This window comes from Danaus plexippus (genome assembly GCF_018135715.1).
Source record: "Danaus plexippus chromosome 16 unlocalized genomic scaffold, MEX_DaPlex mxdp_31, whole genome shotgun sequence".
Taxonomy (NCBI): Eukaryota; Metazoa; Arthropoda; class Insecta; order Lepidoptera; family Nymphalidae; genus Danaus; species Danaus plexippus.
Window position 1 is genome coordinate 636,079 of NW_026869852.1, and position 12,162 is coordinate 648,240.

Below are 12,162 nucleotides of genomic sequence, written 5' to 3' on the forward strand. Positions count from 1 at the left end.
AAATATAAAGGATTACACTAATTCATATCAATTTAATATATTTTTTTAATGTTAATTAAAGTATTACATATTTTCTGTTATTTTGTAATTTCATAGACTTATCCTATTTGATTTATATAAAATTATCTATGGGTTATCTTTTTCTTCATGTTGGTATGACATATAAAACAGTAGAGGCTGTAATCGATTATAAAAACTTTTATTATCATTGGTTGTTATTTGTTTACCGCCAAAACGATAACCAAAGGTCCAATGAAAGTACAGCAACTAAATTTTGTGCGCAATTTCCGTTCAAAATGGCTGACAAAACTATGCCTATTTCTGTTCCATCCGAAAAGCCTTTAAAAGTTATAAAATGGAAAGTTAAGGAAGGTATTTTTGTGTCCTGTGGTCAAATATTATTTTTATACAGTGATTCGTCAGGCAATAAAAGTGAAGTTAAGAAATTTAAAGCATTGCGCTCTGGTACTATTGTGTCCATCAAGGTGAAAGAAGGAGACATCGTAGAGCCTGGGTAAGTGACGTCATATCATATTTAAGTACTTTTAAAATAATTTAGTAATAACACATTGTAATACAATTATAATTTACTATAAATATGTCTTACAATACTTTAATGAAACTAAGAGATTGAATAAGTAGATTTAATCGCAACATAAATATTAGAAGACCGATTTTGCGCGCCAATCTAAAAGTTGTTATTGTTACTTATTGTTCAGCGTCATAACTTAAACTCATATGAATATTTTAAAGTTGTGACTTAATTTAATTATCTAATTTCAGGGGTTGTATAGCTGATTTAGAACAATGCCGCCATCCCACTGTCATGAAAGAAATGTGTGCGGAATGTGGAGCCGATTTACGTTCCGGAGAATCACAAAAAAGAGATGTAGCTGTGGTCCCCATGGTTCACTCTGTACCCGAGTTAAAGGTCTAAATAATCATCCAATTAATTTCGATTAATCTAATTAGTAATTATTAAAAATAGTTTGTCGTTTGTACACATAACCCCAAAAATCTTGTAAACTTTACAGGTATCTGAAGAATTGGCACAAAAATTAGGTCGTGAGGACGCCGATCGCTTACTTAAAGATCGTAAACTTGTTTTGCTTGTTGATCTTGATCAAACGTTAGTGCACACCACCAATGACAATATACCTCCTAATATAAAAGTAAGTTTGGTGTGGTTTTTTCGACAAATTCGAGAATGCAATAAAATATTTTGTTTGTTAAGCTGAATTTTGAACTTAAATTTTATATAAAGATTACTAATTTCCGTCATATAAGGTAACACTATATACTTTCAATTTCCAGGATGTACTCCACTTCTTTCTTCGAGGTCCTGGCAATCAAGGCAGGTGGTGTCACACTAGATTAAGACCTAAAACCCATGAGTTCTTAGAATCTGCAGCCAAGAATTATGAGCTACATGTATGTACATTCGGTGCGAGGCAGTATGCACATGCAATAACTGAATTATTGGATCCACAAAAAAAATTCTTCTCTCACAGGATTCTATCAAGAGATGAATGCTTCGATGCTAGGACCAAGTCAGCAAATTTGAAGTAAGATTCCATATTGAGATTGTTAGGAATTTATAAAAAATTCATTAATTTATTATAATTTCATCTAAGTTAAGTTTTTATTGTAAATTTATATATTATAGTGTTGTTCTTTTTTTTAAATAATGTTATAATTAATTCTCCAGAGCACTATTCCCTTGTGGCGACAACATGGTGTGTATTATTGATGATCGTGAAGATGTATGGCGTCATGCCAGCAACTTAATCCAAGTGAGACCTTACTCATTCTTTCAGTCCACAGGTGATATAAATGCTCCACCGCCATTGCGTAAGTTGAATTATATTTTAAATGATACTTATATACTTTATGAGGTTAAATTAACACAGTAATAATTATTAATTATGTATCATCTGGATTAAGATACAGGTTACATAATCTAACATGATAGTAACTTCGCATGTAATCCAAACACTATATGTCCTTCTGAAGACTTCTGTTTGACAAGCTTAAAATGGAAGACAGATACGAAGACAACATCATCATAAAAGCAATAATCACATAAATTATATATATGTAATTATGTACACATTGTTTGTAAGTATGTCTTCTTTCAGCTGAAGAAAAGACTAAACTTTTAAGCGGCAAAAATGGTTCCCAAGTATCCAAAGATAATCAAATGCCAACACTGGATGCTGAGCCGGAGAAAGAAAATAAAGAGATCATAGAGAAAGTTAATTCAGATAAGAAAGATAGTGAAAACGGTATAATAAAAGATAAAAAAGATGATAAAATGGAAAATGATGCTAATGAAAAAGTTGAAACACCAGTGTGGGTTGAATCATCCGAAGGGCAGATAGAAGTTGATGATCCCGATGACTATTTAATATATCTAGACGACATATTAAAAAGAATACACAAGTAAGTCTTTTTATAATATATATATTTATATATATATGTGTTTTCAATGTTTGTTAGGTGAATAAATTCTAACTTTTCTAATATTTTATCAGCCACTTCTATGATATATATGATAAAATGGAGAATAGTGAAAATGAGAAAAGTATCCCAGATTTGAAATATATAATACCAGAAGTTAAAAGTCAAGTGCTGGCTGGTTCCAGTCTTGTGTTTAGTGGTTTGGTGCCTACACACCAGAGGTTAGAGACATCTAGAGCATATCAAGTTGCAAAAACATTAGGGGCTGAGGTCACACAAGATTTCACAGATAAAACTACACATTTAGTTGCTATGAGAGCAGGTAAAACTCAGTATTTAAATTAATATATAGATATTAACATTAACATATTTTTTTTATTACATTCAAATGTGTCATAACAAGAAGAAGTATGAAAATGTTTTATTAAATAAAAATAATACTTTGAAACCTGAAATTGATACATGATAAATGAATAAACACATTGTGTTTACATTGTATGTAGATGTGGGTTTGCTATTCCCATGAATTACCACGATTAACGAAAATATGAAGATAATTTTTTATAAAATTAGATTAACATTTTCATTAATTTACTTCAGGTACAGCGAAAGTAAATGCAAGTAAAAAGCTGGGCGAAGATAAATCAAAGATACATGTCGTTACACCCGAATGGCTGTGGACTTGCGCCGAGCGTTGGGAACGTGTTGAAGAGAAATTGTACCCTTTACAAAGAGTAGGGCAGGTAGTGATGTCACAGATTTATACACATCTATAACAACAGTATTTATGTCTTATTCACTATATATAACATTGAAATATGGCACATTTGGCACTGATCAAACTATAAATTAAAGAATTTAATAGTTATGAGGCCTCGATGTCGTATTACGAATAGTGTTATATTTAATGTATGCAAATATATGCACAGAGCAGTTTACGCCGCCCGCCCGCGCATTGCAATAGCCCTCCACCAGCACCTGCGGTAAGGAAAAGGACTCCGTCCGGCCGATTCATGGACACTATCAATCCTCTGCTGTCTTTTTCAAGCGATGATATTGCTGATATGGATAGAGAGGTAGATATTGATATACTTTACACAATTGCATATTAAATCATAACAGACCATAATATATATATATAATGTATTTGGTATATCGTAGCTGTAGGTAATTTACATATTTTTAAAGTAACAAAAATCTATGTCTTATTAATTCCCATATTTCTCTGCAACTATATTTTTTTTAAAAGAAATTACAAATTTAACATTTAATAAACCTGAGTCTATTTTTAGGTAGAAGACATTTTTAATGAATCAGATGAGAGTTCATCGGACGACGAGGAGAAGGTGCTCGGTGATAATGATGAAGAGAATATTACTGAAGACAGACTGCTGAGTCTGGAGTCAGGAAATAGTGCTCAGGAAAGGTAAATTCACAATTGTAATATTTGTTGATGCTTTGGTAATATATGTCTTAAATTAAACTTCAATATGATCAGACGATCCTGCTTTTAATATAGCGTATTTGATTTACAGGTTACAAGAAAAACTCAATGAAGATTCTAATGATTCCAACACAGGTATAAATTTTTATAAATACATATATTTTCAAATTAATATCTCATAGACTTTAAATAAGCTTTCCTTGACTGGCTTTTTCATACATTTGTTTTTCTGTAACAGTAATTAATATGGATAGTTAGGTCTTAACTATTATAAAACTACTATCAGTAGTTATTTTCTTCCTAGTGTTCTACTTATGAAATATCACGAAAACTGATTTTAATTATGTAAAACACTTAATCCACATTCCTTGTGTAGGTTCAAATTTTATTTACGTTTATGAATTTAATATTTTCTAAAAGAATACTAATTAATGTTGATGTAATATTTTTTATAATAGAAGATGGGGAGAGAGCTCTTAAAAGGCCACGACCATCCACACCCTCGGATGATGAGGGTCCGCCTGATGATGACGATACTTCGTGGAACCTCATGGGCGCAGCCCTAGAGAGAGAGTTCCTCGCTCAAGATTAAATAAGTAATGTACAAATGTTATGTATTTGTTAAATAAAATGTTTTTTTTTATCTGTTTTATTATTGTTATCTTAATATTTTTCGTTACTCCATTCAGCGAGAAAACCAGCTGTTTATATGACCATGAATTATGCAAAAATAGCGAATAGATTTTTATTAAACTGTACAATAAAACGGCAGTTGTAATATTTAAAAAAAAATTAAATTGCTTTGGAATTATTCGCTTAGTACAAGATGCATTTTTTTATAAAGTCCTATTAAAATCAAACCATATATATAAATATACTTATATATATATATATATAACCAAAATAATTAATAAGCGAATGACTCATAATGAGATCTAAGACTTTCGCGAGTATTCTTTTAAATGAAACTAATATATTTCGGATTACTACGCGTATTTTATTATTTTAAAAACTACATGCTCCCGACGTTTCGGTCATTTCGCAGCAACCGTGATCACGGGCAGGTGAGATATTTATACATAAAAATCTTTATTTCATTTAAGCGAAAACTTCATCAAATCATCAATAAAACGAATAACACATTAACATCGCTTGTCGGCTTAGTACAAACGTAAGGTATTGACTCGTTACTTAGATTTTTAATGAGAACTTCTGCAGCTTCAACTCAAGTTCATTTTCCTGACTGGCGAGCACATGATTAGAGAAACTAACTACTAAGCATACCTTTGACTATTAAACATATGTCTGTATGTGAAATGTAAGAGAAGTAGTTATTCAACCTTATTTATTATAAACAAATCTATAATGTTTGTTATTTTATATAAAAAGCTTTTCATTAAACGCCCATGAAGTATAATTTGATATGAGATATAGTTCAAAAATAGGTTTGTACTCTTTTCCTCCATCACTGTTTGTTCCCGCTCATGTCTAAAACGATTGGTAGAATTTTAAATGCAGGTAGTTAATGTCATAGAAATAACTTAATAACTTTTTGACAAACTTCAGAAACGAGATAGTTCTTAATTGGACTATGTATTTGTTACACTATTGATAGAGTTTCAGTCTTGATTTTTAATGTGGAGTTACTTCAAGTTCTGTCCTACAAAATGGTTGAAGACAGTGTTTATAGTTTTTAAATACAAGGTGATACTTAAATGTTGCCATTACAATGGTTCAGTATTATAATTAGTTAGGCACAGATGGCGTCACTTTTACAAGTGTTACACACTATTACTACTTCAATTAAACCATGTAAGTATCTGATGGAGAGATCTTCAAGAAATTTTATGAATCCCCATAAAGAACATAGCTTGTACTACCAAATATTGAATAATTTATGATCAAAACTTAACAAAAGGTTACTCTTAATTCCTTAAGGAAGTATCATTAATTTTGTAAGGTTATGGATATGTCAAAGATTTATCAGTAATAAAAACAAACTGAATGTAAATTAACACTACTTTTATTACTATTTACAAATATGTACTAGATAATATAATTTCAAACTGCATAAGGATCTTCTTCATCAAACACATGAAATTTAGTGTACGTAGGTTTCGACGTAAAATCTTTTTTGCCATCTTGCCAACCCCTTGCAGGGGCCTTGTTATAATCAAAGCCAGAATCCAACTTTCCATAAATTTCTGCTTGTTTTTCAATATCCTCTCTATATTGAGCTTTTGCAACTTTTTTACCAGTTACTGGATCAGTTATATCACCGAAAGGATACACAACGTCCTTAATTTCATGGGTGATTAATTTTGTCATTTTGTGAGGCAGGGCTTGTATAAGTACAATATCTCCAGTTTTACATTTCTTAACAGGATCGTGGCAATAGTAAAATTCATCTTTTCTAAAATACTAAGGTAATGCTTATATTCCACTTTCATTTAAAAAATATATAAGAATATACTTTGTATTGAATAAAACACTTACCATCAATAAATTTTCATCTAATTCTAACCTCTTAACACGAATTTTTGTCGCATTTTGTTTTACCGTAGGCACACATTGTCCAAGTAGCAAAAATTTTCTCGCGGTTTCAGCTACATTTCGAGCCATGGCAAGATTTTTAAAAAGAAAACCAAATCAGAGATGATATAATAGAATACGGAGTATTTTCAAATTCTAGGCATAAAGCAGCGCTTAGAAATAAGCAAAATATCAAATGTCATAATATGTCATATTAAGCACAGATCACAGATAATAATATCCACGGCACTACAGTCAAAAATTAAGTCCCCATTTTCTAATGTTACATCGTACTTGTCAATATTAAAAAATATAGCTAATGTCTTTTTGTCCTATTTTGCTATATATAATAATCCATGAAAAACAATGATATATTTGGAATTTTAGGGTTACATTTACTCAGGGTTATATTTAAAAAAAAACAGTAATAACTCGTTCCTTTACATTCATAGTGATCTTAAATAGAATTTACAGAAAACTGTATAAAAAAATTATTTTGAAATAAAATAAAAACCATATAGTCAATTTTACAAACGTTTAATAATAGACCGTATGACCGATTAGAAACACCCCAGCCAGCCAGATATTGTGCTTATTTAAGATAAAGCAACAAAGTATATAACTAGTTAAATATAAAGACTATTTAAAAATTATTGAATTTTATCTATTTGAAAACAAATATTTAAAACGAATACGATAAAATTTTTTTGTTAAAAAATTACCATTACCCAACAAAAAAATCCCGTTGCTAAAATATGTCAGTCTTAAAATTACGCTGGAAGCAATTTTGTTATGGGTTTAATTACTGTAACTAATGCTGCTAATGACGAAATAGCTCCTAACGCACCAACTGCACTGGGATTTAACCTCGTGAATCCTAAAGCAGTCAACGGAATGAATAAATCACAAGAATTTTTCAGTGTATCTATAAAGATATCTCTATGACAGTGTATAATTGTGTATACATGTTTCAAGCTCCTTTGCAGATCAAAATGTTTAATAGAACATCCCAATAATTCTGAGGTCTTAAGCAATGTTGTGTGATTGACTTCTAAGAGATGTAATATCTCATAAATATCTCTGGCCAAATTTGCAATTATTGATAACAGCCAGAACCTGTTTGCAGTTTTACTCCACTTATCTGAATCTGTCTTTAGAAAACCGCTCTTTGCCAACCAAACTACATGGTCGGCATATAAGAACAGTGCATGTGCTATTTTGCTCACAGTCAATGACATTCTTAAGAATGGATCTTCTATGTGCATTGTATTTAGTGCCATGTAGCAAATATCAATACATCTGCCCATTCGGAGAACTGAAAATTACAGAGTAAATTAATATTTATCTTTAATACAATCTCCTATGTATTCCCGTAACAGTTTTAAGACTGATTAAACAATATGGCACAAAAGTAACAAACTTAACAAATATTATGAATGAACAATAATAAAAGAGATTTACTCACTTAATCGCCATATAGTAACTTTTTAATTATTATTTACCTTTTCTGAATGAACTCATAGCATTTTCGAGGCTTTTTATTCTGTCAATTGAATATTTATTGGCATTTCTAGATTCAAGTTGATGCCACAAAAGCCTGCTTGTGTATTGGAATAACCTATAAATAAACATGAAATTATTATTATGGTATATTGAAGCAATATAAATATTATACAAAATATTTTTTTTATACCTGGCCAGTTTATCTCTACCATTAGATTGGTTGTTTACTTGTATCACAATATCCATATTGATACTATTAACTTATTAGCATACAAATTACAATTATTTATAGAACATTACTCACTATAAAGGTCTACAGTGACCTGGAAAGCATTGAGGATGACGTTACAGGAAAATATTGTTATGAATTATAAGGTTAAAAATTATCACAGTAAACATGTTTTATATCATTATCTTTGTTACTGTTGAGTAAATATTTTCATATCGTAAAAATATAAAAGGTCATAGAACAGGCCTGAAACATGACAATACTGCACAATGAATGGAAACTATTGAGAAGTTATAGTATTTTTGTAATTATATTGATGGTGAAAATAAAATTTTATACTATAGTTTAATTAAGTAGTTTTCAAATAAAGTTTAATTAAAATTATTATAACAATGAAAATAATTATTATATTAAATTAATCAAATTTATAAATACCAAATACGAGTAATTAGTGTTGACAAATAATACCTAAACTAATAAAAAAAACTGGTTACTATCTACTTTGGAACTTTGTTTTGAAGTCCAATTATCACAAGTTGAAAGGTAAATACACAAATGTGTACCAACACACGTCAATTATGAAAGATGTATGATTTTACCATTAACCTTGAAAAGTCTAATCAATTAAATAAAAAACATAAATTGTTAGAAATATACAAATAAATAAATCAAGCGGTAAAACTAAACGTAAACAGTTATCAGAGTTGTCAAATGGCTAAAGAAAAATAAAAATAAATCTTAAAAGTTCTTATAGTGTACATATTTAAAATCTTTAATCTATTTAAGTATTTTTATATTAAATAGTAAATTTATATAATTAATTATAATATATTTTCTCCTAACCATTGATTCTAAACATATATTTATAAACTAATTTCATTATGTTGGTATTTATTCATGCCCATTAATAGCATTGAAGGCAATGTTGGTCAGATTGATTCTTCTACAATTTTTGGTACAGTAGAGTACAGCCACATTCATTGATCTACAAGAAGGCAATTTATATTATCGCAGCCATTTTGGGAACTCGTTTCCAGTCTCGTAATTGGCAAGTTATTTTTGTGTTCCTATTTAGTTAGGTTTTACAGCAGGACAGTATTTTTAAAGTCGAATTTGTGTTGTGGTTTGGGAATAGTTTTAAAGGTGTTAAGTACATATATTTGTGGTAAGACTGTGATCCTTTGTATTGTGCGGTGAGATAAATTATTCTGGAACAAGACGACATTTTGAAGTGACGTGTAATGTTGTGCATTTCAGATAGTGGTCCATCGAACTGAGCTTTCATGATTGGATTACCGCGTAGCGATAGAGATAGAGATCGTATTACGGTGAAAATTCGTAACATGAAAAGAAGTTCATCGAGGGACAGTATGCCACGATCTAAAAGGACGCGCAGTAGTATAGGAAGATATGACGACAGTTCGGATGAACGTGTAACGCCGGAGAGAGTCCGGCGAAGGGTGCGCTCGCCTAGTCCTCGGGGTCGTTACGTATCTCCTCATCGCGATGATTATGTTCGGTCTAGAGAAGTAAGGGAGGAATCTGTTCGTCCTTATTATAAAGTATTATGCGTTAGTGCGCTTCACCCTAAAGCATCTGATGAAATAGTTAAAGATACTCTCTATAGGGAATACAAAAAGTTTGGTGACTTCAGTATCAAAATTTCCCACGAATTAGACGAGCGAGTAGCTTATGTTTGCTTTCGCAGTGCTGAAGACGCCAGGGATGCGAAACATGCAAAACCAAGAATCATTTTATATGACAAGGTTGCTATCGTAGATCCCGTGTATGAGCCAGTGCGGTCTGAATATAGAAGTAGGCCGAGGAGCATTACTCCCCCTGACTATGACCGTCCATATTCATATGCATGGTCTCCGGTACCAGAGAGGAGGCGGCCACCTCCAGACGATCGCGCATACGGAATCCCTCCATCTGTACCACCACATCATAGAGATTTTCGTCCGCCGATGCATGAGTATCCCATGGCAGGTCCTCATGGGCCTCCAATGCACCATCGCCCACCCATGCATCATCCACCTCATCCTCATTACATGCCACGCCCTTACATGCCGCGTCCTCATCACCCACCATTTGAAAAAATGGAAAACAAAAAAGACAAGTTCCCTAATTACTTACATCATGTTCAACCAGAAGATGATCCTCTTGCAACAAGAACTTTGTTTGCTGGGAACTTGGAAATAAATATATCAGATGAGGAATTAAGAAGAATTTTTGGTCGTTATGGGATTGTTGAAGATATTGACATTAAAAGGCCTCCTCCAGGCACTGGAAATGCATTTGCATTTGTTCGCTATCAAACATTAGACATGGCTCACCGAGCCAAAGTAGAGCTATCTGGCCAGTATATTGGTAAATTTCAATGTAAAATTGGATATGGTAAAGCTACACCGACTACTCGTGTTTGGGTTGGTGGGCTAGGTCCATGGACATCAGTAGCCCAATTAGAAAGAGAATTTGACAGATTTGGGGCCATAAAGAAAATTGAATATGCTAAAGGTGAACCTCATGCATATATACTGTATGATTCGATAGATGCAGCTCAAGCTGCTGTAAAAGAAATGAGAGGCTTTCCATTAGGTGGACCAGACAGGCGCCTTAGGATTGATTTTGCAGATGTCGGCACTGGGGGACCATACAGACCGAAACCATATGCAGCACCCGTTGAAGAAGGTCGTTCTGAAGGTTATGAAGGATATGAAGGTTCTTGGGAGGATGGTTATAGTTATGGTTCTGGTTATAGAGGTAGGGGCGGCCACCGTGGGCGAGGTCGTGGTATGTATCGTGGAGTGTATCACGGCAGCGCTGATTATAGGGATGAGGAATGGAGGAGAGCACCAGATGCTGAATATGACAGTAGAGCTCGTCGTTCTGGTTCCCGAGAACCTGGCGTTGACAGATCACGTTCCCGGTCTCCACGTCGTCGTTCTCCCGACAGTGATTCTGATGGATCTCCCCGACGTAGCAGTGGCATGCTCGCCTCAGCTAGAACACTCCCTGAGGTTGTTCGTAAAGCTACAACAATCTGGAATGGTGCCCTCATACTCAAGAATTCCTTGTTTCCAACTAAATTCCACCTTACAGATGGAGATTCAGACATAATTGACAGTTTAATGAAAGATGAGGAAGGTAAAAATCAATTGAGGATTACACAAAGGCTTCGTCTGGATCAACCAAAGTTAGATGACGTACAAAAACGTATTGCTACTTCTAGTTCACACGCTATCTTCCTTGGTGTGGCAGGATCAACGGCTTCCATTACAAATGAAGATGCAAGCATACAGACAAGGCCTATGAGGAATTTAGTTTCCTACTTGAAACAAAAAGAGGCTGCTGGAGTTATATCATTGTTGAATAAAGAAACTGAAGCCACTGGGGTTTTGTACTCTTTCCCTCCCTGTGACTTCTCCACGGAACTGCTCAAGAGAACTTGTCACAACCTGACTGAGGAGAGTTTGAAGGAGGATCATTTAGTTATAGTGGTAGTAAGGGGCGGTTCTGCATAGGATTATATTCAGTGTTTATCAAATTAGAAATAGACATAGCTTAAGTTTCTTACTAAGTAATATTGCCAGAATTTAAAACAAAACACTAATATTATATAATTGTTGTGATGTGTAGTGCTTGTGAGGTGATTGTAATCATAACTTTGTGATGGATCAAGTAACATGTTGTGCGAGTGTATCATTGTAAAAGTTGTGTAAAGCAATAGTTGTTATTGCAATATAGATTCCCATTAACTAGTTCTTGCTAGATTGTCAACATAATATACATTGTGTATTCTTATATACAGTTAGTGTTTACTATATCAGTGTATTATAGGTGATGTGTAGTGTGTGAACGCAAATAGATTATTATATTTGATGTTGTTGTTTTTTTAAACCTTATGTGAACTGGTGAGTTAAGTGAAGTTACAGTAAGTGAATGTCCTGTGATTAAGAATGTGTAAAATAAAGCAATATTAGACTGGGGTATA

The 12,162-nt window shown here is 32.7% G+C and overlaps 4 protein-coding genes across 8 annotated transcripts; 2 read left to right on the forward strand and 2 right to left on the reverse strand.

The window, feature by feature from the left end:
- The first annotated feature begins 230 nt into the window (after nucleotides 1-230).
- Nucleotides 231-4,547, forward strand: LOC116771875 (RNA polymerase II subunit A C-terminal domain phosphatase). 2 transcript variants are annotated; one of them, XM_032663867.2, is made up of 12 exons: nucleotides 231-514; nucleotides 784-931; nucleotides 1,035-1,172; nucleotides 1,315-1,565; nucleotides 1,709-1,851; nucleotides 2,139-2,442; nucleotides 2,535-2,782; nucleotides 3,061-3,203; nucleotides 3,390-3,536; nucleotides 3,753-3,886; nucleotides 3,996-4,039; nucleotides 4,363-4,547. In XM_032663867.2, the coding sequence occupies exons 1-12, from the start codon at nucleotides 297-299 to the stop codon at nucleotides 4,494-4,496; spliced, it is 2,052 nt and encodes a 683-aa protein (XP_032519758.1). In that variant the 5' UTR covers nucleotides 231-296; the 3' UTR covers nucleotides 4,497-4,547. The 2 variants fall into 2 exon arrangements, with proteins under 2 accessions (XP_032519758.1, XP_061384317.1); XM_061528333.1 differs by lacking the exon at nucleotides 231-514 and adding an exon at nucleotides 571-694.
- A 1,362-nt stretch (nucleotides 4,548-5,909) lies between these two features.
- LOC116771790 (small ribosomal subunit protein uS17m) lies at nucleotides 5,910-6,733 on the reverse strand. The gene is made up of 2 exons (XM_032663763.2): nucleotides 6,401-6,733; nucleotides 5,910-6,325 (listed from the first exon to the last, which is right to left on the reverse strand). The coding sequence occupies exons 1-2, from the start codon at nucleotides 6,524-6,526 to the stop codon at nucleotides 5,966-5,968; spliced, it is 486 nt and encodes a 161-aa protein (XP_032519654.1). The 5' UTR covers nucleotides 6,527-6,733; the 3' UTR covers nucleotides 5,910-5,965.
- Nucleotides 6,734-6,957: 224 nt separating this feature from the next.
- On the reverse strand, nucleotides 6,958-8,775 carry LOC116772127 (peroxisomal membrane protein 11B). 4 transcript variants are annotated; one of them, XM_032664176.2, is made up of 4 exons: nucleotides 8,637-8,775; nucleotides 8,130-8,262; nucleotides 7,939-8,054; nucleotides 6,958-7,751 (listed from the first exon to the last, which is right to left on the reverse strand). In XM_032664176.2, exons 2-4 carry the CDS (start codon nucleotides 8,183-8,185, stop codon nucleotides 7,207-7,209), a joined length of 717 nt encoding a protein of 238 aa, XP_032520067.2. In that variant the 5' UTR covers nucleotides 8,186-8,262; nucleotides 8,637-8,775; the 3' UTR covers nucleotides 6,958-7,206. The 4 variants fall into 4 exon arrangements, with proteins under 4 accessions (XP_032520067.2, XP_032520065.2, XP_061384304.1 ...); XM_032664174.2 differs by having other exon boundaries at nucleotides 8,604-8,747; XM_061528320.1 differs by having other exon boundaries at nucleotides 8,670-8,688.
- Nucleotides 8,776-9,118: 343 nt separating this feature from the next.
- LOC116771738 (RNA-binding protein spenito) lies at nucleotides 9,119-12,050 on the forward strand. Its single transcript, XM_032663677.2, has 2 exons — nucleotides 9,119-9,333; nucleotides 9,426-12,050. Exon 2 carries the CDS (start codon nucleotides 9,452-9,454, stop codon nucleotides 11,690-11,692), a length of 2,241 nt encoding a protein of 746 aa, XP_032519568.1. The 5' UTR covers nucleotides 9,119-9,333; nucleotides 9,426-9,451; the 3' UTR covers nucleotides 11,693-12,050.
- The last annotated feature ends 112 nt before the right edge of the window (nucleotides 12,051-12,162 follow it).